The following is a 25,215-nucleotide window of genomic DNA, read 5'->3' as shown; positions in this document are numbered from 1 at the left end:
TGTTCAGTTTGGGAGAGAGCCAGTGGCATCACTTTGGAACCAGCACTCTTTTTCCTCATCTACCTTCTCCCCTCATCTTCCATCCTGTTCTTGCTCAGTGTGCTTCTCCCCGGCTTGGGGGCTTTGCGGGCCTGTGGGCAGGGGCCTTATTCCATCAGCCTGGGGCTTCTGTCAGAGGCTTGTTCCATTTTGCGTCATGGTGTTGACTGAGCGGACCCCACACTTAACTCCCATAGAGCTGCTGGGGTTGGGCGGCAGGGCAGCCGGCGCTGGGCTAACGCAGCCCCGTGTTCAGCGCGGTAATCTGATGGTCGTGTTTATTTTATGTAGCTCTCCTTTGATGGAGCAGAGAAAGTCTTTGGGCTTTTTGTTTCAGCACTTTCATTGCCAGGTCAGAGGTGCTCGCCGTGGTTACGCTCAGGAAGAATAATATTTGCCCTTATATTCATTCCAAACAGGCTATTTTCCATATTAGTGTCAGAGATACTCTCCGGGTTTCTGCCTTCCACTGATTCGGCACATTGAAGACGGAGGGTGAGGATGGGGAGGCGCTGTACGTCAAAAGTATTGCTCCCTGGAGGAAACAGGAGTTCTTCAACAGGTTGTCCCTAAGACCTGTTTCTGCACCCCCCAACTGAACCCTGTAACAGTAAGGTGAGGCCCTGAGAGAAAGTCCCAGTAGTGAAGGAAAACACACGCATAAACACATGAAAACACTCTCCCTCCTGCTTGGCTGCCTCAGGCTCCACCTCAGCTGTCGGTCGTCCAAACTTCCCAGGGGTTCGCTTTACAAAAAAAAAAAAAAAAAAAAAAAATTAAACATCCATCCTGTCTGCCCAGGCCTTTCACTACTTCAACTCAAAGCTTAGCTCACACACCCACCTATGTGCCTTATGTCAGCTGTTTCAGATGGGTCGAAAAGCCAAGAAACCGCACTGGGTCGTTATATGAGGCTTTGACCAAAATATACAAAACAGAGGGAGTCACCAGATTCACTGGATCCAGTTCTAAGCTTAGTTCCTTTCTGCACAAACACGCCGCAAAGAGCGACTGGGTTCACACACTCCAGCCTTCACCTCGTTGTTCCGCACTTACCGTTTATCCATTAAGCTTTACAATGCTGACCTGACCCCTTTCCTTTGAAGATTAATTAATAAATACTTTTGGGAAAAAGAAGCCCAGACTGTGGCTGCAAGTCGTGTTTATCTGTCTCAATTGTGTTGTTATAATTGGCCAACTTTTACCCTGCAATAGTAATACGACAGGAATGAATCAATGTCACTCAAGATAAGACACCCCGGGGAGTTTTATACGGATAATGTTTCATTTCCCTCTCAGTTGTTCATTATTTATGATTTGAACACAGGAGAGACTTGGCTCAGGCCAGATGTGAACAATGGGCAAACATTCACACACGGGTTGCATAAACAGAAACCAGATCACCATCAACCGTCTTCTCTTATCTTGAGTATGATGTTAAATAGAAAGCCGTGCACAGGAAGGATTGCTACGCTTCTTGCCCTCATCCATAATATCCCATTATCCCCTTTCTGTCTTAAAACACTAGGCTATTTTCTGGCCTCTGATGTGACTGTGAGGTATGCGCTTGCTAACATGTGATGTAATCTGGGAGAAACAAGAAGGTTAGCAGGGGAACCACCCTGGTGGCGTGTAATCCAATCTGTCCTGTTGCAGTTTAGCAACTCAAAGCAATTATCAGCTGGCAGCTCAGGAAATACAAGCCAGCCCCCAAATGAATATATACAACTACGGTGAGAAAAATTCAATTCACTCATTATGGACATGACACTAACTTCTCTAAGCCACACAAGGTCAAAAGTGTACCTGCAGTCTCAAAAGTATACATACACCCTAACTGATACTTTAACAAGCTTCTGATGTAATTCCACGTGAGACTACCCTTCTTGGCACAATTGGTAGAGTTATTTCAAATTGGTTGGTTTTGAAATAACTCTGTGGTGAACACAGATAGCTTGAAACAAGAAAGTCCTGGGTTCAAATCTTGTTGCATGTTCTCCCTATGCAAGTGTAGCTTTCCTTCTACTGTCCAAAAGCATGACTGTTGGGTTAATTGAATATTCCTAATTGCCCCTAGGTTTGAGTGTGTGTGCATGTCTTTTTGCCCTCTGTATCTCTGTGTTATCCTGCGGTGGACTGGCGACCTTTCCAGTGTTTGTCCTGCTTCCCGTCCTATGCCTGTTGCAGAGAGTCACCACCCCCGTGTGACCCTTCAAGGATAAGATGATACAGCCAATGGATGAATGGTTTCCTGGCAAGAGCCTAACTTTAAACATGGTTTACAAATTTACATTAGCTTTAAGGTGGGGCTATTTCAAAAGTTTAGTGTTTGCTTGTTTTATCTTTCCTAAAACAGTCTTGATGGATGTTTTGGACCTTTTCCTGCTGAAACAAACAATTGTTTCCAAGTTTCAATTCTAAAGAATTTCGAGGTTATGCTACTTCTTGTTAATAAGAAGTAGCAATATACCCCTTATTATTAGATGCACATTGTACACATAATAATGTACACCAAATATCAGGTGTATTTGCATGTATATTAGGCTTGTGTTGCCAATTAAAAAATTTTTAATCGTTAAAATGATTTGTTAAAGGTGAAAAAGCCCCATGAGATAATACTACCAGCACCAAACGTAACAGTTTGTACATTGCTTTTTGGGTTAAAAGCCACACTTTGACCCGTCCACTCATTCCTCATGTTAATGTGGCCATAAAGCACAATCTTTGTCTTACCGTTTGTCCAAATCCAAAGGCATGTCAGCGTGCACCAGTGTGTATATAATTTAATGGAGCATAAAGTTACATGTTCTGGAACTAGAGATTCTTTCCTCATCAACAGACTCTGAAGGAGTATGAGTATTTAATGAGACCCTAAGATAAACAGAAAAAAATGGTTAAGATGTCCAAGAAAATCAAAGCCTCACCGAGGCTCTGGTAACTACTGGAAGACTCTGTATTTAGTGTAGCAAGTTTAACGTGTACCTGAAGTGAAAGTACAATGAAAAGAAAGAAGCCCCTGCTGCGCAACTGTTATCCAAAAGCTTTAATGCAAATGGCAGTCCCCCACACAGATAAGTCAAATGCCTTCTGTAGAAAAGGTTTATGATTAGATTAGACAAAGATTGTTTTATCAGGAATAACCATACTAACTACGACTCCACGGATAGGTAATAGATAATTAAAGAATGTGCGGCTGGAAGACATTTGTGGACAGTGCAGTTGTGTCTCCATGCCCCTGGTAGTTGCCAGGGAGGTGAATGTAAATGACTTATCAGGTGGGGCTTCTAAGAGTTACCATGTGATGCAATGTTATGTCTGTATTCTCTTGAATTTACACTGCGTGTTTCTCTGCTCTGCTCTGCTCTGCTGCACAATTCTCTGGCGGAGCAGAATCGTTCCAGACCCTGATTTAAAGCACGGACACTGATGAATCAGAATCTGCCAACAGACTTCCAAGCCAAAGTTGACAATTTCTCTGTTTGTTGAAAAGTATCTGAACACACTGAACCGTATAAGTAAAATGAACGTGGTTCCCTTACATTGACAATTTCTAAATAAATGCAAAATATACTCCAGTGGAGCATTTCTGTTTTTCTTTAAACATGCATTTCTTACAACTGATTTTAGTCTAGAAAATTGATGGGATAAAGCACGTTTTATTTCAAGATATCAAGCAGTTTAAATTAAATCTACCAACTCTGCCAAGTAGAGTGATCAAAATATCCAGTCAGATTTGTACCAGCAGCTGACTTTGCTTTTAAGGTGGAACTTGTTGAGGAAAATTTAGGCAAATATTACGAGGTGTATATGTATATATATTAGCCTGTAAGAGTAATATATATAATTTTGAACCCTTCAAAAGTGTGTTGATAATAAAAATTTTTTAGTCATTAAAATTATTTGTCGTATAATTCTTCTACACTGAAAAAAAAAAAAGTTTTAAATAAATATCTAAACAGCCCCACCTAATGACATTCGTGAACATGAGTCTATGTAAATCTTTTACCGGAACTGTGTAGGCTTGTCAGGAGGCTGCTCTCAAATCAGATTTGGTAGGTTACAGCAGATTGGAAGCTAATCTGGATCAGGATTTGGCAATGTTTTGTCCACTGTGCAAACAAATCTTGAAAGCTTCCACAGATGCCACAGGAAACAAGACAGCCAAAAGGCCAAGTCAATGAGTCACAAAGAGGTGCTGTCTGTCAAATCCAGGGGTTCGCCAGTCAAAAATCCTCTTCCCACTCATTACCAACCCACTGGAAGCTAATGCTTCCATTCCTCGTGACATGTTCCCATATCTGTCTTGTCCCACAAAGTTCATGCGATCTCAGCCTGTTACGCATCTTTTTATTTGTTATCTTCAGTCCACTTTGCTTGAGCCCACTTTACTGTAGTTTATTTCCTTTTGAAATCCAACCACTTTCCCACTTATCTCCATTCAGTAACAGCAGCAGGTTCTCATGTATCATGACTCCATCCACATCATCAGTTTCCCTCACAGAATTTATTGACTTTATGCCAAACCTCTGTCTGTGCAGGCTTCCTTCTCCATCCTACTCTTTGTCGTCATTCCTTTAATCCTCCCCCCCTCCCCTACCCCCAAATGTTCTGTTATTTCTAAGCTTTTCTTCCAGTCTATTACAGGGAATTTCCTTCTTATCACTCACAGGGCCATTCCTTGCATTCTTGGCATGCGCTATCCCACTGCTGGGGGTCCAGCCAAATGCAAGGGTGTCTGTAATACAAGGCAGGCACACAGGCAAGCAGGCTTTCATATGTCTTCTAATGAGGAGCAACAGTGTGATTGATGAACCGAGAGGACAAGGTGGTAAGCTGCAAAAACAAAAAGGGAGACATGAAGAACATGAGAAATTTGTTGGCAGCATCGAACTGGCTATGCAAACTTTGCAACAAAAATTAAAAAAAAAAAAAAAAAATCTTGGATAGCTCACATGTCTGAGTCTTTGAGTCATAGAATATTATTGATAGAGGCAGACATACAAGGTATTTAAAGGTCTCTGGACAGATGCATTTATGGCTAATTAAAAACAGCCAAGAGTCAAAGTGCTTCCAAATACTGGCAAGAATAGAGAGATTAGAATAACTTTCATGTCATTCCCTTTAGTCACTGACTTCCGGTGGAAAAGGGGATCCAGAATTTCATACTTCAAGTGGGTGTTTGTGTTTCCCCTCAATTAACAGAGGTCAAGAAAATAAAACTCCGAGACACTGAGGGTTGTGGCAGGGCATGCAGATTAAAAGATGGTCCTTAGACCTTTGAGCTGGAGAGGATGATGGTGGTTAGGAGGAATGCACAAAAACACATTACTTCCATATCTTTCTCTACTTCTGAGATAAGATTGTGCGCCCAAGAAGTATGAGAGACAGATAGTTCTCAATTTTTATAAACAGTTACAGTAACTGTTTTCATTCCACAAGATGATACAGAAAAAGGAAATAAACAATAGCATGATATAATGTAAGAAAACTAATCTACCTCAAAAAGGGATACTGAAACAACCCCATTTGGGTAGTTTTGCTAACCTAAAACATAGAAACCTGCCTTGCATTAATGGTTCGGGTTGCTACTGGTGGTTTAATGAGAGAGCCAGGGGGATTTTCTTGGCACATTTTGGACCCCTTAGTAACAGCAGGTATAGGTTTAAACACAAAGCCTACCTGGGTATTGTTGTTGACCATGTCCAATACTGAACAATGAGATTAGTGTATTCCAATGTCCTCCAGTGGCACCAGATCGCAATCAAAAACAATACCTTTATGGAGGAAGGGCAGATTGGCATCGCAGATGTGAAGGCGACAAATTTGCAGCATCTGTGCGATACCATTGTTTCCATACCAACCAAAATCTCAGGGGAGTGCTTCCCACATCTTGATGAATCTAAGAAAGTCCAATGTATTTCAAGTTTGGGGTGTCCAGGTTGTGACCTGAGGGTCTTTTGTGGCCAATGGAATGATTTGGTGCAGGAGGACTCACAGTGCTTCACACTACATTAAGTCATTCACCCATTCATACCCACACTCACCTACTGATGATGGCGAGTTGCATGGCTTTCCTGGGGCAGTTTGACAGAAACGAGGCGGCTGCCATGCAGCAGTGCCACTAGGCCTTCTGACCACTGCCAGATGGCAAGGCAGGTGAAGTGTCAAACTTCTTCCAGCATCGCTCCTTTCTAACCAGGAAGCTGGTTACAACGTCTAATCACAAGTCAACAAGTTACAAGTTATAAAGTCCAATTACAATCTTGAAGAGGAAAAGTGTTGGTACATCCCAGAGATTTTTGTCAGTAATTATTCACACTTTTTTTCTTTTTCTTTGGCTCACAAGCATTCAGCGACTTACACTCAAAAGCAGACTTAGGCATCCTCATAACTTAGTTAAATACAGCAAGCTTTTTTGAAGAAAGAGTGACCCATAACCTGTTCTTGTGGATCACACAAGTTTATTTTTCCCTGGAGACAATTAGAAATCAATCAATCCCAAAATTTAGGAAACATTTAACATATTTTTAGATCAATACACCAATTTCTCCAATAACTGGACTATTTTGTTTATTTGCATGTTTATGTAAGGAGTAAAGTACGATTTGAACCCAGGACACAAACCACAATCCAGTAAACAGTTTTTAATGATACAAATGGAGATGTGCAAGCTGCGACATAATTTCTAGGGAGCAGCTTTCTGGTTAGAGTCAGGGTGGTGAGTAACTGATATCACAAATAAGAAAGATTGTGAAAACAACAAGCAAGTCGTAGTTTACCTGGCAGAAATAGTTTTCCTGGGATTCCTCTACTACATCAATCTCAAACTGGATTCCTCAAGGGCAGGAGTGGGCAACTCCAGGCCTTGAAGGCCGCTGTCCTGAAACTTTGAGATGCGTCTCTTCTTCAACACACGTGAGTCAAGTAATGAGGTCGTTAGCAAGACTCTGGGAACTTGACTGCGCTTAGGAGGTGATTCAGCTATTTGATTGAAGTGCGTTGGACCAGGGAGACGTCTAAGAGTTGGAGGACACCGACCCTCGAGGACCAGGATTGCCCACCCCTGCTCAAGGCTAACAGTCCTGCAACCTTTAGATCTGTTCCTTGTCATACACATTTGAACTAAACTGTGACATTGCCAGACGAGCTTGCAGTCAAACCTTACTAGCTCTGTTAAAGAAAAAGAAAAAACAAGACAACTTTCTGTGGTCCTCCAGTACTCAACAGTTTTGGCTCATGTGTCAAAAACTTTGGTCAACTTTATCTTAAGTGAGCAAACTCATTCTTTAGTGTGCATTTGAAATCATTACCACAACTTACTGACATCAACATTTTTGCATGTTAGAGGTGAAACAATGGATCCAGCTCACAAAGCGAGACGATAAACTATGCTACGTTCATACCGGACGAAACGATATTTTGACAATATTTTGGAGAAAACTCAGAATCCTTCCCCTTCAAAATAAATATTTCACAAATGTCCTTGGACAATTTAGAGTAAAATTGTTACAAAAACCTTGCTAAACTAAACTAAATGACTAAACAGATGACAGGCACCAGCCCCCCTGCAACTCTGGAAGGATAAGCAGGGGTAGATAAAGCTTGGACGAACATCTCTTTGTCAAGAATTTTACAAATTTGAGATGCCGTCCTGGAAGCAGCAGTCAAAGGCTGGGTGTATAGTTCAGAACGGCGGTCGGTGAACAAGCCTCTCCCTAAACCCAAAAAGACTTGGTACCACATGTTAGGTACCCTAATCCAGTCCCAGCAGAACAAACACACGACTCATCCGTTTCTGTTTGCGCCACATGAAGCCACTTCAACATTCAGATGAGATGTGAGTGAACCTGAGGTCCACCTTATCTATTTCTGTTCTCAAAGCCGAGCCGGGTAAATGAGGGGAGAGGTCTCCCCGAATCCCAAGCATGCTCCCAAACTACAGAGCTCATCTCCTGATACCAAAATATTTATATAAAAAAAGTGACGACGTACGGATATGAAATTTCCTCTCCGGTGTTTGCTCTCAGTTATGATGAAATTTACACACTGTACGGCTGACGTACAGGAAGCGGCCGGTGGAATGAGTGAGCCCATGTGCTCTGCGGTAGGTCATTGTTATCTGCTATCGCCGTTGTGGAGAGGTTGATTTATGATTGTCACTGTGTAATGAGTGTTAATTTAATGAATGGTCCGCGATGAGGGGGGCCAAAGTGCGTCAGCATTCAGAAAAACAGCCGGGCCATGTCACGTTTAAAGGGGCGGAGGGTTATAAATGGCTCTAGATGCTTAGGTGAACTATCTGACGGACGTAAGCATATGTGTGCAAGTTTGTTTGTGTGCCTCTGTGCGAGTGTGTGGCTGTCAATCTGCCAGCAAAAGGGCATCCTCACAACCCCGCCGAAGTGGCTGAGATCATGTCATGTTGACAAAGTCACTCGATAGGGCAAGCCGTGACATCAGACAAGTCATGTTCCTTTATGTCTTCCCGCTCTTGTTGCTTCCCCCCCCACTTTCGCCTCTCCGGGACCTTCTGCCCCATTTTTCTCTCTCCCCACCGGACTCACTGATTACCCATGTGTTTGTCAGCAGCTCTCTGCTTCCGTAGGACAACGCGACAACGGGTTCAGTGTCTGGCTGACGTAGACGCACGGCGCGCCGGCCACTGGCGGTCAGCCCTGATAGAGAGCACATCACTCGCAGACACACGCAGATGGAGTAACTCACCGCAAATGGTGCAAGACAGACAAAGAGTCAGAGGCTCGAGTCTCTCGGGGAACTACTGAGTCTGCTGAGGAATGCACCAAATATAGGAGCTGGACTTTCACTCTACACTGTAAGAAAGTTAAAAAAGCAAAAATGTTAATTGGTCTGCTTTTGCACTGTATGAAAAAAAAAAACATTCATACCCTTGAACACATCTTTTTGTTACCTTACACTTTTCTTTTTGTTTTGTTTATCTTGGATTGTATTTGGAAGACCAAATGAACTGGAAGAAAATAGTTTCTTCAGTTTAACTCAATCTTAAAGGGAGCATTAATGAGAGAAACAATCAGTCTTTCCACAGGACAACCATTAGTCATGCCTCGTGTTAAATCAGCAAAAAGTTACTGTTAAGAAAGAAAAGCTGAATGAAGAAGGTGATCTGGTACTGTTTATGAAATACTATGGGTGGTGGAAATCCCAGATTACCCTGAAAATACCACACCCATGGTGACACATGATGGTGGCAGAGTCACGATTTTCTTGAACATTAAGAGGAAAACTGTTTCAAGTTGACCTGAAGGTGTTTTGTCGTTCTGCAGAAACAAAACACTTGAGGCCAGGACAAAAGCCAGAGCTTCCACACACAACTCCCTCCCAACACATATGTTTGCACCTTGCTAATGCATATTGCACTTTCTTTCTACTTCTGTATTTTGTCTTGTATTTATGAATGCTCTATGTGCCATTTTAATTGCCCCCTCCCCCAGAAAAATTAAGTTTTTTCGATGAATTAATTGAATTTTTATGTTAGAATGACCCAGCCAACATCCAGTCTCAGATCTGATTTTAATCTGTACCAAGACTTCAAGATTGATGTTTGCACAAGCAAACTGATCTAACTTTAACTGTTTTCTAAATATAATTGGGTGCAAATTTTAATATTGAGATGTCCAAAGCTGACACGGGGACAAAACAAAAGACCTGTACCAGATATTGAAGCGGACGGTGGTCGTTAAAGTGCCGAGCATTCGTAGGGATACTTTTGTAAGGTACTGCATCAGTGAAAGGGGAAAATAAATGGATAAACATTGTGACATGAGGAAGAGGTGAGCAGAAAGGGGGGATGCAGACAGGACAGTCAATGACAGAGGAGGAAAGAATGTTTAGGGCGACTGAGAAGGGCGATGAAAGGTGCAGGAGGGGAGAACCTGAGCTCTGAGACGGGACCGGCCTCTCCAGCCGATTAACACCAGTCTGAGATGGAGAGAGCATACAGGCTGGATGGAAATTGTGTTTGCACAGTAAAAAGTTCCCTTTGCGTGGCTAGCTTTCTTCCCCGCCCTCTCTCTCGCGCTCCTCTTCTCTCTTCCTTCTCACACTCCGTCTGTGACTTATGTCTTCAGACTTGTTCATTTAGAGGTTTCCCCCCTGCTGGGAGAGCTGCCTGGAAGCAGTAAGAGTTAGAGAGGGTGGAGGTGGGTGTGGGGACAAGAGCAGGTGAGAAACACAGAGTCAGGGAGGGGTAGAGGGCCTCGCCATCACACGCCCGTGCATACACTCATACACTGTGTTTTGTCACATACCATAGAGTTTGGCTTCCAAACAAAATGAACCTTGTAAATGTGAGCCTAATAGAGAGGCGATTTAAACATTTTTTTTTTTTTTTGCCTCATGCGCTCCCTTTCATCCCTGCATCCTGCCCTTTGCACAGCTTTGTGAGCTCAGCCAGCAGAGGAAACCTGCAGTAATGATGCTGGTTAAGGTCCTCGTTTAATAGCGTAATAAAAAAGCCCAGTAACAGATGCACAGCAGCCATATCTGTCTCAAGAGGCTTGAAAGAAGAAAGGGGTAATTGATTTGTAAACCCTGTCCAATTTGAGTTTTCTGAGCTAAACACTCTCCCGAGGAGCAGGACAGAGCTGTAGCTCAATTGGACGCTCTTCATTTAGGGGACATTATTCCTAATGTCTAACTGAGAGAAAAAGACAGTCAGAGACGTCACTTTATTGCCCAATGAATTCAACCCCCTCCCGTGTGTCAGTATTTCTCTTTAACACCCCCAAACTAATAACACACTCACTTGCTCTCTGACGCACGTTTGGGGAGACGGGGGGATAAGAGGTCGCGAGGCTTCGATCTCGGTGGGCAGTGAGTTAATCTAACGTCGCCATGGCAGCATTCCCAGATCAGACACGCTGCTGCCGCTGCCGCCCGGGAGCGAGCTGGAGAAAAAAATGAATGGACGACAGAGCGTGGGCAAGAAGAGAGGAGGTTGTAGAGGTCATGGGGAAACTTTTAAGCGTACTGTTATAGCAAAGTAAATATTAACAGTAATAGCTCGGACCTTTTGGTTTTCCCTTTGAACGTAATCTCCGGATTTGTTTGCTCAGGCCCTGCTGGAATTCCCTCGAGGAAATGAGGGTACAGCGTAAAAATAATGAATTTCTTGCAACTGCTCGTCTCATAATCCCCTTCACCGCTGCAGTGACGCTGCGTCAACGCCAGCGCTTCCACTGTTTGCTCGTGACACACTGAGGCAAGCAAGAACATGAGACTGAAACCCTAAAATGCACAGGAACATTTTATCATCCACCTGGACGTGGAAATTAAGCCACGGCAATAAACATTTATTGGGCTTATTTGGTATTTGTTCGTGCAATCAGGCCGCGGCCGTAATCACACAAGAGCAAATGACACAAAAAAAAAAAAAAAATTTCCCGACATAACAAAATGCATTTTCAGTGACTCTCTTCCTTGTCAGATAACTCTAATCACACATCGGAGCGGCGCTCACTTTAAGGCTGATGTGTTACATAATATCGGGGACATTAAACTAAAGCGTGACTCCTCTTCGGTAATTGGCATTTTATGGTCTTTCTCTCACATAACCCGGAACCAGGATGTTAATTTCTCAGAAAGGTTGATGGAGCGTTGTGCATAAGTCTTGAGTCAACCTTCATGTCGTTATTACTCTTCCTGGGGTCCAGACTTCCTGTGAACTTTTGAAGTGGTCATGAGTAATTTCAGGTTGCAGAAGTTTTTCTTTGAACTTTGACCAATTTTTTTTTTTTTTCTGTCCTTTATAGTTGAATAGCTCATTATTTCAGAGAAATGTTGCCATTTAATATGTTAAGTTACTTTACTCTGCCTTTAAATCATTCATTCAGGCAGTTTTAAGCAAAATCTTCAGGCATTTGTGACAATGATAGAAACTGCTACACTTTCTTTGGTGCAGTACGGAGCTGGGAAAAATATCAGATGTAGCACCATTTGACAGATGAAAAATAGTATTTTTTAACCATTGTGAGTCATTAGTTAAAAGCATGGCTCACAGTTCTCTGTCGCAGGAGGCAGAGTCTGCGGACTTGGAAAAGAAGTGGATTGAACATTGATGTTGAAGGCTCTGGACGTTGACGGTTTGTGGTGGTTATCGCATTTGTTTAATATTACACAAAGGACCTCGGCAACGCTTTTGGAACGATAGACCAGGATGGTGGTAGCAATCTTTAAGAAATCAACTATTGGGGGACCACAAGCTTAAGCCTCCATGGGAAGACGAATCAGACACTCCCTGATCTGATGAGGATCCATCCTGGATACCTTCTGTTGGAAGTTTTCCAGACACAAACCTTTAAAAAGACCTTTAGAATATTGATTACATCCATTTTAAAAGAAATGGTCATAAGAAAGAATAAGTGGTGGCTTAGAACAAACCTAGTTGGATCTATATCTTTTTTGCGGAAGTTTTTCCTGAATTTTATTTATTTTTTATTTATTTTTGAAGACATGTTGCACAGCATGAAATCGTCTTGACAGAAGATGAGTGTATTGACTGCCAAAGTCTGGAGAGAGACGTCCTTAAAACCCTTCATAAAGCATGGAGAAATATCGGTGAAGACCGTTTTAAAAGACTGAAAGAAAGTCTGGCTCCTTGGAAGCAAAACATCAAGAAATCAGAGGTGGTTTAAGACTTTCATGCAGCCCTGTAACTAAAGTCAAGTGGTTGCTGTGTCAGAGCTGAACACAAGTGTAATTTATTTTTATAATGAGTCTCATTGCCATGGTGGTAAAACTTGGCTTTGCGTTTAGCTGCTTTTTGCAACATAAATTATGGATCTTTAAAGAAACGTGTATTAAAGCAAACACAATCCGATCTTCCATGTGACGCTGCTAATTTACTTTTCACTCACAAATTCAAATGAATCACTTTTTTTTTTTTTCTTTTTTACAAAATGCGACTCACAGAAAAAGCTGACATTTGTGTTTGTGTGTAAACTAAAGGATCATCAACACACAGTGAAACTTTGAGAAAACCAATTATGTTTTTGTGCACTTGTTGCACCGACGCTCGATCCACATTTGTAATGTGAAAGAAGCCCGATGCCTCTGACTGGTAGCCGTTCCAGTAATCACATAACGTGAATCAGACTTTGCCCGAATCTGAGGTTTGTTTTGCCGTGAACTCAGTCAGAGGTTGGTGAAGAGCGGGAGGCACACGAGAGATTTAATGTCTGTGTAATGATGTGTGAATACGTGCATGGCGCACAGGAAAGCCAGTGTAAGGCGAGTCGAGGGGAGCTTGTGTGAGTAAAGTTTGTCTGGCAGGAAGGCCGGCCGGCAGTGCAGGCCCTGTCACAGGTTCCCCCTTTCTCTCTGATGTCTCTGAGGTCGTCGTCTGAGCGTCTCACTCTGTTTTCTCCTCCTATGGTGGTTTACACAGATTGGTGATGTAATGGTTAGCATATGAAGGCCACACACAAACACACTGTCACACACAGGCACACACAAACACCGATGCTCACGCACGTTATGCAGACGCCGCACCACATACCCATAATTACACGCGTACAGTGAATGCACACCCTTTTACACAAACCCTGGATTCCCCCTTTTCCGATGCAACGCGATGTGCCCTCTCTCTCACGCGCACACACAAACAAAGATGCATGATCCTTTTTTTATTTTTTTTTATTTTGCATGCTGAGAACCAGGCACACACCATCCCCTGTTAAAAGGGCAGCCACCCTGCATCTATAAAAGTGTGTGAACAACCAAAGCTGGTGGATGGGCCCAACATCAGACCCTGTGCTTCAGAACCACCCAGGAGACCCCCATCATGCGGCAATGAGGGAGAGTGACTAACTTCACTCTTTCTTTTCTTCTCTCCCCAGCTGTGTCTTCAAACGCCCCTTTGATGTGGGAAATTAAAAAGAGCGAGTGTGTCAATATCTCCCTACGTCCAACCACACTCATCTACTTCCTCTCCTCCCTCCCTCCCTCCCTCCCCGGTTTTTTCTCACCGAACCGTTGCCTTGAGAAAGCAGAGCATGACCCTTTTGCACCACAACAACTCCACCGCCCACTTGTTGCCAACGTGCTTCGCGCAGGGTATTTGTTTGTCTGTGTCGGCCCACCACTGGACTGGCAAGTCCATGTGTGTGTGCATGAGTGTGCGCACTCAAAGCCCACCACTAATTATTTTCTAACCACACCATGAGTTGTACGTCTGTGAATGAGGGGTCTCCTGATCTTACACCCAGACTCAAAAATGCTTTTCTTGTTTCTTCTCTCTTCTGCTCGCTCTCTTTGTGTACGTGCGCATGACTCGTCTGTGATATACTGTACGGTTTGTGTACAGTATGATGGGCTAAGTGTCCCCCTGTGATGACTGGAGACTCATTTTTGCCTCTGTGCCACGCTTTACTGCACCTGACTGAGTGTTTCCAGGCCACTTGTTAGGCTTGTGTGACAAACACTGTATTTTTGCTTGTATTAAGCAGATTGTTTCAGTGTGGAGGCAGGCTTTATGGGATCATTTAAGTGCATGTTTTGAATATGTGTGGTTCTGTATGTTGACCCCTCTGCCCCCGTGTGCGTGTGAGTGTGTGTGTGTGTGTGTGTGTGTGTGTGTGTGTCCGGTTTATGTTTCTGAGCAACACTGCTCAGAGGCCCCTCCAGGCCTGGACAACACCTCGCTCCATGCTCTCCTATCCGTCCCTCACTCCTCACTCTTTCCCTCATCCTGAGGAGGGAGAGAAGCGTAGATGAAGGGGAGTGGAAATAACATGCTGCCTTCTCAGGAGGGGTTGCGATTGAATTTGATTTTTTTTCTCAAAAGTAAAGCAAACGTGTCGTACGTACTACCCACGGTGCTGTGAAAAAAGTATTTACACCTTCGAGATTTCTCCAAATTTTGCTCTTCTCGGTCACGCGTAAATGTTTCAGATCGTCAAACAAATGTTTAATATTAGACAAGAAACGGAGCAGAGCAAACAGAGAAAGCAGTTTTTGAAATGGTGATTTGGTTTTTACTAAAGGAAAAAGCTGACAAGTAATGCTGAATTGTAAATTAACTGTAATTAGCCACATATTTTGGAAAACGGAGTTCAATTTCACCAGCCACACCCTGGCCTTACTGCCTGACCTGTTAAATCAAGAAACCACCAAGACAGAACGAATCTGACAGCACAAAGTAGGCCGAAAGATTACAGTGACTCATCATGCGCTGATATAAACTTAAGAGCTGATGAAAAACAAAGTCACTGACTTACATCAATTTGGAAAAGGTTAGAAAAGGTTTTTGAACTCCAACGAACCAGAGTGAGAGGCATTATGGAGTAATAGAGAAAACATGGAACAGTGGAAAACCTGAGGAGTTACCTCATACCTCCTCATCCAGGAGGTCACAAATGACCCCAGAACAATCTCTAAGGCGCTGCAGACCTCGCTCGCCTCGGTTAATTTCAGTGCTCATGAATCAACAGTGAGAAAGAGTCTGGGGCAAAAGTTCCAAGGCCAAAAAAACACTGCTGACGAATAAGAACACAAAGACCGTCTTACATTTATTAAACGGCAATATTTAAGATATTTAACAAAAAAAAAAATGTTGGATGACAAGGAAAACTTTCTGGATAGATAGAGCGTGCCCTGTAACATCTGATGCAAAACTACATCATACAGGGTTAATGTCATGATCTGAGGTTACTTCTGAATTCGTGGAGTTATATAAACTTTGCTCTCAAGCAGAAAATCCTGAAAGACAAATGCCCAGCCAACAATTTGGGACCTAAAACTGTAGTACACCTGACTAATGTAACAGGACAACCATTTATTTATTTAGCCTGTGTAACAAAATAAAATTAAAAAATCCAATAACTATTTTTCAAGAGTGACCTGGACACTAGCATTTCCGCTTCTGAATGGCTAATTGAACACATTTTTTGTTTGTTTGTTTGTTTGAATGGCTTCGCCAATTCAAGATTTAACTCTGACTGACATTCTGATCTTAACCGGATCGTTCATGCTTGAAAACCCCCGGATGTAGCTGAATTAAGATTAAGTCTGTAAAGACGGACAAGTGATGTAAAAGAGTAATTTCCAGTTACCTCAAAGAAGTAGGGCACATCCAGTTATTAGGCTTAAGGGGGCAATTACTTTTCTCACAGCTCCAGGTTCGCTTGGACATCTTTTAAACAATGACATCATCATTTCAAGACCACATCATCATCAGGTTATCCTAACCTCATGTTGGGTCTGAAGCGTATTAAGTACTGCAAAATGAATAAATAATCAATACAAATAGAAGAAATTCACATGCTTTTTCGCAGCACAGTGAAACGCAGGGGTAAGAAACAGAAAGGACAGGTAAAACTGGAGAGGATACATGAGATATGCTGATACACATGAAAACAATGGGCTTTTTTCTGCGGCGATAGAGAGGAGCGATTTGGAGATGGGAAGATAAAAAGAGAGGTAGATGTGGCTGGTGATTGGCGCAGGTAGCGGGATGCGACGGAGGAAGTGCTGGAGATAGGAACCGGGACAGGACGAGAGAAAGTGATAGAGAAGAGAAAGAGGGGGAGAGGGAGAGAGAGAAAGAGAGAGAGGGGGAGAGAAAAAAGAAAACAACGGAACATTTTTTCAAGTTTCGCAAAAGGGAGACAGGCAACAGGGAGGGGATAAGGAAAGAGAGCCAGAGAGAGGAGGGAGAGGGAGGGTGTGTGTGTCTGCATGCGTGTGTGTGTGCGTGCGTGAGCGTGCGTGCGTGTGTATGTGAGTGTGTTTTTATGAATGAAGTGAGTCACTGCCGATGTGTCATAGGCCCGACGTCTTTATAAAGGAAGTTTTAAACAAGCCTAAACACTTCACTGCGCGCAAAAATTGGACTTACAACCATCGCATCCCTCTCTCTGCACTCCCGGTTGCCTCTTCTTTTTAAAAATATTTCCCCTCCTAACTGATCATCTGCCGCCCTGCACAGACTTACAGGGGCTTCTCTCAAACTTTTTTTCTACAAAGTTTGACTTTATTTGTTGACTTTTTATTTTCTCTCTCTCCGTCTGTGTCGGCGTGCGCATCCGTGTGCGCACCGCTCATCCAGTTGCGCACCCGGTCCTCTGAGTCCTGACAAGTTTTTCAGAGAAGCCCGGAGCACGTGACAGTCCCCGGACCTCAATTTATTTATTTAATCATTTATATTTATATATTTATTTGTTTTTATCCGCTTCTGGACCAGAACCAATATGAAACGTAAGTACTTCTTGAAATAATATTTAAAGAATGGGCTTTTTTTTTTTTTTCTTTTTTAACCCAGTTGAGTCTGGCAGCTAACTTTTTTTTTTTTTACAGATAAATAAGATATTATGTAAATTAAAATATAAAGTCCTTGCATCTCTTTGGTGTTCGGCTTTATTCCAAGATGCAACAGTTAGCACTTTGTTTTTTGGGCTTTTTTTAATATTATTATTATTATTTCATTCTGGCTCGGATTCTTGTGGTTCACCTGTAATTATCGAGCAACATTCATCACTTGTGTCTTTTAATGCTTTAGTCTTTACCTTGTATTTGAACTTGAAAGAACCAGGAGGGGTGGATGGGTGGAGGTGGGGGAATGAATGAGCCTACTGTTAGACTTTGGCTCCGTCTGTCTAATTTACACCATCGAGCTCACCTACCTATCGAGTTGCAGGTGTGACAATCAGCGGCATTCATAAGAAGTGATGGAGATATTCTGTGCCAAAGCTTTCTTCTGTTTTTTTTTTTTTTTTTAATCATTTAATGAGGCGCGTTAAAGCCTGTGAAAACATGACTCTTGAGGATTCCTCTTGCCAAGTCTGGAGCCATTGTTTATGTTACAGCGCATTATCCGCCCTCCTCCTCCCTCAGAGCTGACAGCCGTGGCCTGAGGTCGTTATCATTATGGTGAGATGACAGCGCCTCTCCTCTAATTGCTTCCGTTTCTCTCCCCCCCCCTCCCCCCTCCACACAGTGCTGCTGGACTCCTCCTCTTCGCTGCTCTTGTCGCTGCTATTGGCTCAGCTGCCTGTGTTCACTTCTGCCTCACCTGTACCTCACCGGCGCTCCAGCGACCTGGACAAACTGTCCAACCAGACCCGAAACCTCATGAAGCTCACCCAAGAGCTGCTGGTGAGTGGAGATGTTGGCATGGTCGTTAGACTTCGCTGAAATGTTTATTTCTCGTGTGGGAGGGAGAAGGGGGACCACAGGTTGATCCGTATAGCTCACAGCCCAAATTTCATTATGACCTAAACATCATCTGATTTTTTTTTTCTTTCTGAAAAGCAGCTAAAAATAAACACAAATGCTCTGCTGAGATCTGCTCTAAATGTGCCCATTTTGAACATTTCTAACATTTGTAGATCAGTGCTGCCAACAGTATCTGTCAGATGGGCCAAATGGGCAGTTGTCCAGGGCGTCATTAGAAAGAGTAACGCACATGCACCATTTTCTTTTTCTTTTTCTTTTTTTAATAAAAAATATGATTTTTCTGTTAGCTGTGGCTCAAAAACAAGTTCTATTGACACGTGTGTTTAGTAGGTAACTTCTGTTTGCTGCTGGGATTGGGGAGACCGTCAAACTACGGCAACTTACATCAATCTAGAGCAATTCCAAATGTTGCCTATCAGCAAAGATACACAACATGTCTCTGCAAGAAACTAACAAGTTTGCTTGCGCGATAAGAAGTCTGCAGATGACACTGATTGGGAAACAATGAGGAGGAGAGTTCTGTTTCTGTTTCCTTAGATCAAATTGATAGACCCGGCTGCCTGACCCAGAGCAGAGGTACAGATTCAGACTGCACAATTTCTCTCTCTCTCTCTGACCCGATTCTGAACCTGATCCCCAGTTGTGACCCCCCATCTGGGGGTCACAGCCGTGACCGACGACCAGCAGTTTGCGATGCTGCTTATCATCTCATCCGCTTATTCCTGACAATGCTGTGACTCAACCTACATCATATAAGGAGCAAAAAATATATACGTCACGGTTTAGACGATAGACGTCCGTCCATACATTACCCAACACTCTTACCCTTGCAGGGTCGCCACGGTCGGCTGGTGCCTGTCTCCGGCGGTCTGGACAATACATAGTTAATCATTTATCATTAATTTAAGCTGCAAAGAGCTCAAAATATTCCCATGTCAGCTTTTAGTTGTTGGTAGTGTTTGTATATTTTCAAGGGATCTAGTTGTTCCTGAAAATAATGAGGTATAACAACAATTTTTTTTTCTAACCCCAAACACACTCCCACCTCAACTCAAACATAGGCAGCTCTCTTCAAAGCATGTTGCTTGACTCATGATAGACACTCGGGAACATTTTAGAGCAATATTTCGAGCTTTTTCTGCAAGCTTAAAAACATTTTTATGTATTTTTTCATGTATATATAAAGTTTTCCAGGTTGAGAACTTAATCCTTGGCTGAGCAGAAGATGGAAGTTATCAAATAATATGCTTCATTAGTAAAAAAAAAAAAAAAAAAATGTTTTTTTTTTTGTTTTGTTTTTTTTACATTTTACTGTTTAGACAATTATAGTGCTCTTGGGACCCCCCACTGATGTCCAACTTAGAGTGCCTGTGCCTCAGGCCGACTCTGCTGTTACTAATAGATCTTGGTGCTAATGTTAGGCAGCCCTTGCATCATGCTGTGCGCCGGTAACAGTATTCAGCTGCAAAATCCTGTGTGGGCCTTAAGCTGCTTTCTTTAATCACAGACTGCATGCTTAGATAATTTGACCGAGTGATCTCACTTTTAATCCGCGAGCAAGAGAAGGTGTGACTCAACAGCCTCCTGCTGCAGTCAGACTGAAGGAGGACTATCAGTGTTGCATTAAGGTGTCAACGAAGTTACAATTAGACGGAGAAACCACTTAATACCCTGGCTGCGCTAAATCACGGTTGAGTTCCCGCATGTTTCAAGCGTCGACGGGGCGGAAGCAGTTTTCTCTTTAACAAAACTTGCATATCATGTTTTTTCAATCTGCGAGTGTGGCCTAAATCGTATTTGTTGACAGTCAAGTGGGTAGGGAAATCAGATCGGAGGCCTGTGCCAGCAGCCGGCGATTGTGCGTCAACGCCGTGTTTTAACAGGTGAAAAGAAAGCGGGATCATATCTCCGGATCTCTGGTTACACGCCACTGATCTCGAAGCTATTTTTGCAATATGCAAAGCTTTAAACTCCCTTTGTTCATGGGATAAAAATCAAAAATAGCAACATACTCTCTCTAGTTCTGGGCATTAGATAGTGTTCAGATAGCGCCCGTGTGTCGCTTTGCCGCTTTAGAACAATGCCGCTGCAGCCGTACGGCCTGGAAACCAGAAATGAAAAAAAAAAAAAGCTACTGATATTTGGGGGGAAAGTTACACACAACATCCATAGAAAACTAATGTTTGTTTTAAAATTTCCACACTTTTTAGTGGAATTCCGCTAAAGTGAGGGCGAAGTCAGGAAAATAAATACAATGTGGAAAGTTCCTGCAAATAAGCAATGAGACGGACTTCGAGAAGAGAGAAACGTATGAGTTCTGACACGGTTCTAGATTTCCACTGTAACTAACTGTGTGTATGTTTATGAGCACATGTTGTCTATGTTGCCGACATGTCTTTATGCAGTTCAGCGCATGCACTTTTGTGGCTGTGCGTGCAATTAGCCGCCGCTGTGCTTGCGGTGCGCTGTTTGGTGTTTTGCTTTTGGTTCCTTACAGCAAAGTGGCTTGATAAAAATCAAAAGAAAGGTTTATCACATTCCCGCATTTGCATTCAGGAAGAAAAAGGCTGGATGCTCGGTTTTGTCGGTGGGTGAGGTCATGGTCGGCAGTGGAGAAGGCGAAGAAAAGCGGGACAAGAGGGAGAATTAGAAAAGCTAAGAACGCTGGAGGAAACAAAAATGACACAAAAAGATGAAGAGATGAGAAGGGCTGACTGGATGATGACGACCCGGCGACGCACGATGTTGCCCTGTGCACCTGGTTTGACACGGAGGGAGACAAAACAAGCACAAGAGAGTCCTTACGAAAGCCTTGATGGAGAGACATGAGGGACAATGAGCCACATTCATCCCTCGCAAACATCAACACAAACAACTGCAGGCAAACGAGGAAAACACATCACCGCAGGTTAAGGAAGCATTAAGCACATTCAGCCTTGTTTTATTCAAAACATTTCTCAGCACTCATCATCCTAATGATGTTGTGTTCCCCTGTGCTGATTAGAAAATGACTCATGCCACATCACCCAGAGTTTTTTGAGTCCAGGGCTGCATCTTTGAATGCTAAAACGCTCTCCTGACGAGGACCCGACATACCTGCTGGCAGGTGGTTTATCGCCCTCTGCTGGCCACTATCAGCACAGCATCTGTTGTCTGAGCTAAAGTTGTCAACACAACTGCAACTGGACATCAAGCAGCACTGCGTCATTCCATCTTTTTATAGCCGTCACCCGGGAGTTTCCCTGCAGGCCTGTGTTGTCTATCCGACTTTGAGCTTTCTTAGTCACCGCATTGCGTTGTTATCCTCGCTCCAACCGAAAAACATCCTGTGGGTTCAGGTCATTTGCTGGTGCTGTTGACATTTTTGGTGGCTGAAAGTGTGTGAACTCACACTGACCTGTTTGACCCCCTCAAACAGTGCGAGCTACGACCACCAGAAAGCAGAGATGCAGCAGGGGATCCGGAATAATGCTTTCCTTATGTTGCCTTGCCTTGTGTCATTATGGATTAAATTGCACTGATTACTCACGGGCTGCTCTGTGTCTTATTTTGTCTTTCAGAAGGAGCATGCGTTTGACTCAGATGTGGAGTCGCACAGGTTCAGATCTCTGCCCGAAATGAGCAACAGATCAGCCAATGACCTCAGTAATCTTGAGGTAATTCTCTAATAATGTGCTTGCATGCATGTGTGGAGAGAGAGAGACACAGAGAGAGACAGAGAAAGACAGAGAGAGAGAGGGCGGGGCCTAACTCTGCCAGTAACATCTTGCCCTGCCTGACCCTAAAGTGGGCCTGTTTTGTCTTTTCCAGCTGAAGCCCACGCTCTCCCAGCTCCATGCCGACCTGAAGCTCTACGAACACCACTTTGAGTGGCTCAACCGGGTTTCAAAGAAGCACCAACACCCTGCAGTGCCCAAGCTAGTGGAGATGATCAAAGAAATGAAATCTCTCATCAATCTGCTGCACCGTCAGGTAAGCACACTGTGTCTAAAACTAATCATACACTCTTGGTATTAACTCTTACAATGGGGAGAATATGTTTTTAATGTACCAATATGGTAGATAGACCCCTAAGCAGGCTATTGGGAGGAAATTCACACGTTTGAAATAAACCCAAATGATTAACACAAATACATCGGTAAGATAACTTATTTGTCAAAGAAGAATGAAACTGGAAATAAGTATTTAAGATTTTAATCAAATTGTATTAAAAGGCTTAGCAGAAAAGGGTTTTTTTGGTAATGACAGAGCATGCGTCTTCTTCCACACAACAGAGCCTCCCTCTGCTCTGATGTTCAGTTCTTTCCATAGATTTTCTATTTGACCATTTTTGCAGAGTTTCTTTGACTCTGCATGGGATCATTGTTTATCTGTAAAAGCCCCTCTGGTTTCATTTTCAGAATCTTATCAAGAACATCTCTGTACATTTCTTAATTCATCCTTCTTGTGATTAAATGAACTCCGCCAGAACAATGTACTATGAAAGTCAGCCCCACACCACGATGCTCCCACCATCAAACTTCACTGTCGCTCTGGTAATTTTGGGAGGATGTGAAGCGTCATTTATTCGCCTTTAAGGATATAAGGATAAATGACCTCTGGTCTTTACATGTTTTGACATTTAAAGATCAGAACTTTGGTCCAGTATTTTACTGACGTTCCCAAACATTGTGCAGCAGACTTTAAATGTCATTACATTTAAATGTCCCATTACAAATATATTTACCAAGAACAACAGAACTACAATACACATTTTTTTCTCATTATGTCCTCTTACCTTCCCCCATGCAGATGCAGAGAATTGAAGCACCAAAGCTGACGAACCCAACACCCTCCCTCCCTCCTCACCTCCCCTATCACTTCGATGTCCTGCAGTCCAGCCATGAGCTCCTCCAACACTTCAAGCTCTTCTGCGACTGGGCATACAGAGCATTCCTCAGCCTCAAGCCCAAGGCTTCGGCAGTGCAATGATGACCCACGCAGCAGACGGCTGCAGGACCAGCACGAGGATTTCGTCCTCAACCAAACTGCAAACAGGACCATGTCAGTGTGCAAAAGAGGCCCAGGTGACAACATCAGTGCCACGTGTGTGTTGAAGAACGAGAGCCGATAAGGATGTGGCCTCACTGCAGCACGACCATCAAGAATCCCGTTAAAACTGTCACACCACAAGCAAACACTTCAAGATTCTCCCGTTTCCCTTCTTATGGCCTCGCTTTGTGACCATCGTTATTTATGTATTTATTTATTTATTAACTGTTAATAATTTATTTATTTTTATATTTATTTGAAGTTGTATTGTGTCTCTCTAGCCTGTATCTCCTTACTAACGTGAATTTATTTGCCAATATTTTTTGTAATCTCTCCTGCGTTAAACTAGCTTCTCTCTCTGTTTCTCAAACAAAAAAAATTTAAAAAAGACAAAAACAAACAAAAAAAAACCCAATAGCACTTTTTCAACCTGCAGCTTCTACATTCTATTTTGTTTAAACTTATTCAATTTTTCATTTTTATTTGTCCAACCATGTTTCCAGTAGATGTAGCATCCGAGAAACTTCTCCCTTACAGTGGCATTAAAGTAAACATTTGTGCAAATGATAATGTTATCCCCACATGATGGCAAATATATACCACATAATAACTCACCAACCGATGCCTTATCAAGTTTTTTGCATCTATTTTTAAAATGTCCAGCCGATAACCAAAGAGAGGCAAACTCTTGCTTTGAACCAGAGACAGAGCTTCTGTTTTGCAATTCTGACTCGTCATGTACTACACAAGGAGGCGCGCGTATTTAACATTGTGGTAAAGTCATTTGAATGTGCCTTCTTGCTGAGCACTGATGATCCTGATTAGAGTCTTTGCACAAACCTGTTGGGATCAGCCTCTTGGATGAATGAGACGGCTGATTTTGAATTTGTGCTTTGGGCGAGAAAAGTTTTTATTTTTTTGGTTAAACACCCAAAGCCTTAAAATACTATGTATTGTGACACTAAGTTCTGTACAGGTGTACATAAATGTACAAGAATGTAAATTGTTATATACAAGTGCTATGTGTATAATGTTTTCGATAAGAAAATGTAGATTACCGGTTTTATCACAATTTTTATTCATTCCTCTTCTAGTATTTGTTACAGTATTGACTATTTATTTAAGTGACTTGGTGGAACTATTTATTTTGTGCTGCAGTGGAGCAAGTCTCCTTTCCTTTTTGTACTTTTATACAGTTTTTAATCTTGTTTGCTTGTATTGTACCATCTCGTTTAAGTTATTTCTGTCTTATCAAGATGCCTCCTCCACACACTGATTGGCCTCAATGTGAAACGTGCCTTGGTGAAATAAATGCTAAAGAATGTGTACAGTGGCTTTGACTACATCTTTGGTTTGCATGGCCTGCTTTGACACAACAAAACATGACACAACAAGTATATTAAAAAAAGTACTTCTAAAATTATATTTATATGCAATATTTATATGTATTGCATATTTATATGCAATGGAAAATGGACAATAAGATTAAAATCTGGACTCTGGGTTGACCACTTGATATTCACAGAGTTGTTCTGCAGCCACTCCTCTGAGATCCTGGCCATGTCCTTTGGGTTGTTGTCCTGCTGAAAATTAAGCCATCAACCCAGTCTGAGGTCAAGAGTGCTTTTTCTACTTTAAATATATGAAAACATTAATTTAAAACAATTTGGAATAAGGTTGTAAAATAACAAAATGTGGAAAATGTGAAGACGTACGCATACAAACACACCTGCTTAGAGTTGCTTTTGTATTGCAATAAATGAAACACTAACCAACATTTTGATGTGTAAATGACGCACTTGGAAAGATGTAATGTTTCAATTGTTGATGTTTGTGTCTTTATGATGTAAAGCACTTGTTGTTGAAATGTGCTATGCAAATAAAATTTGAGTTTTGATTTGATATATATGAAAAAAATGCAGTGTTGAGGATTTG

The 25,215-nt window shown here is 42.5% G+C and overlaps 1 protein-coding gene across 1 annotated transcript; it reads left to right on the top strand.

Moving 5' to 3' along the window:
- Positions 1–16,878: 16,878 nt before the first annotated feature.
- il11a (interleukin 11a) lies at positions 16,879–24,606 on the top strand. The gene is made up of 5 exons (XM_007550067.2): positions 16,879–17,271; positions 18,011–18,168; positions 21,810–21,905; positions 22,060–22,221; positions 23,041–24,606. Exons 1-5 carry the CDS (start codon positions 17,265–17,267, stop codon positions 23,218–23,220), a joined length of 603 nt encoding a protein of 200 aa, XP_007550129.1. The 5' UTR covers positions 16,879–17,264; the 3' UTR covers positions 23,221–24,606.
- Positions 24,607–25,215: the final 609 nt, after the last annotated feature.

This window comes from Poecilia formosa, unplaced genomic scaffold (genome assembly GCF_000485575.1).
Source record: "Poecilia formosa unplaced genomic scaffold, Poecilia_formosa-5.1.2 Scaffold34, whole genome shotgun sequence".
NCBI lineage: Eukaryota > Metazoa > Chordata > Actinopteri > Cyprinodontiformes > Poeciliidae > Poecilia > Poecilia formosa.
The sequence above is the reverse complement of the archived record's forward strand: the minus strand, read 5'-3'. Positions and strand labels throughout refer to the sequence as shown.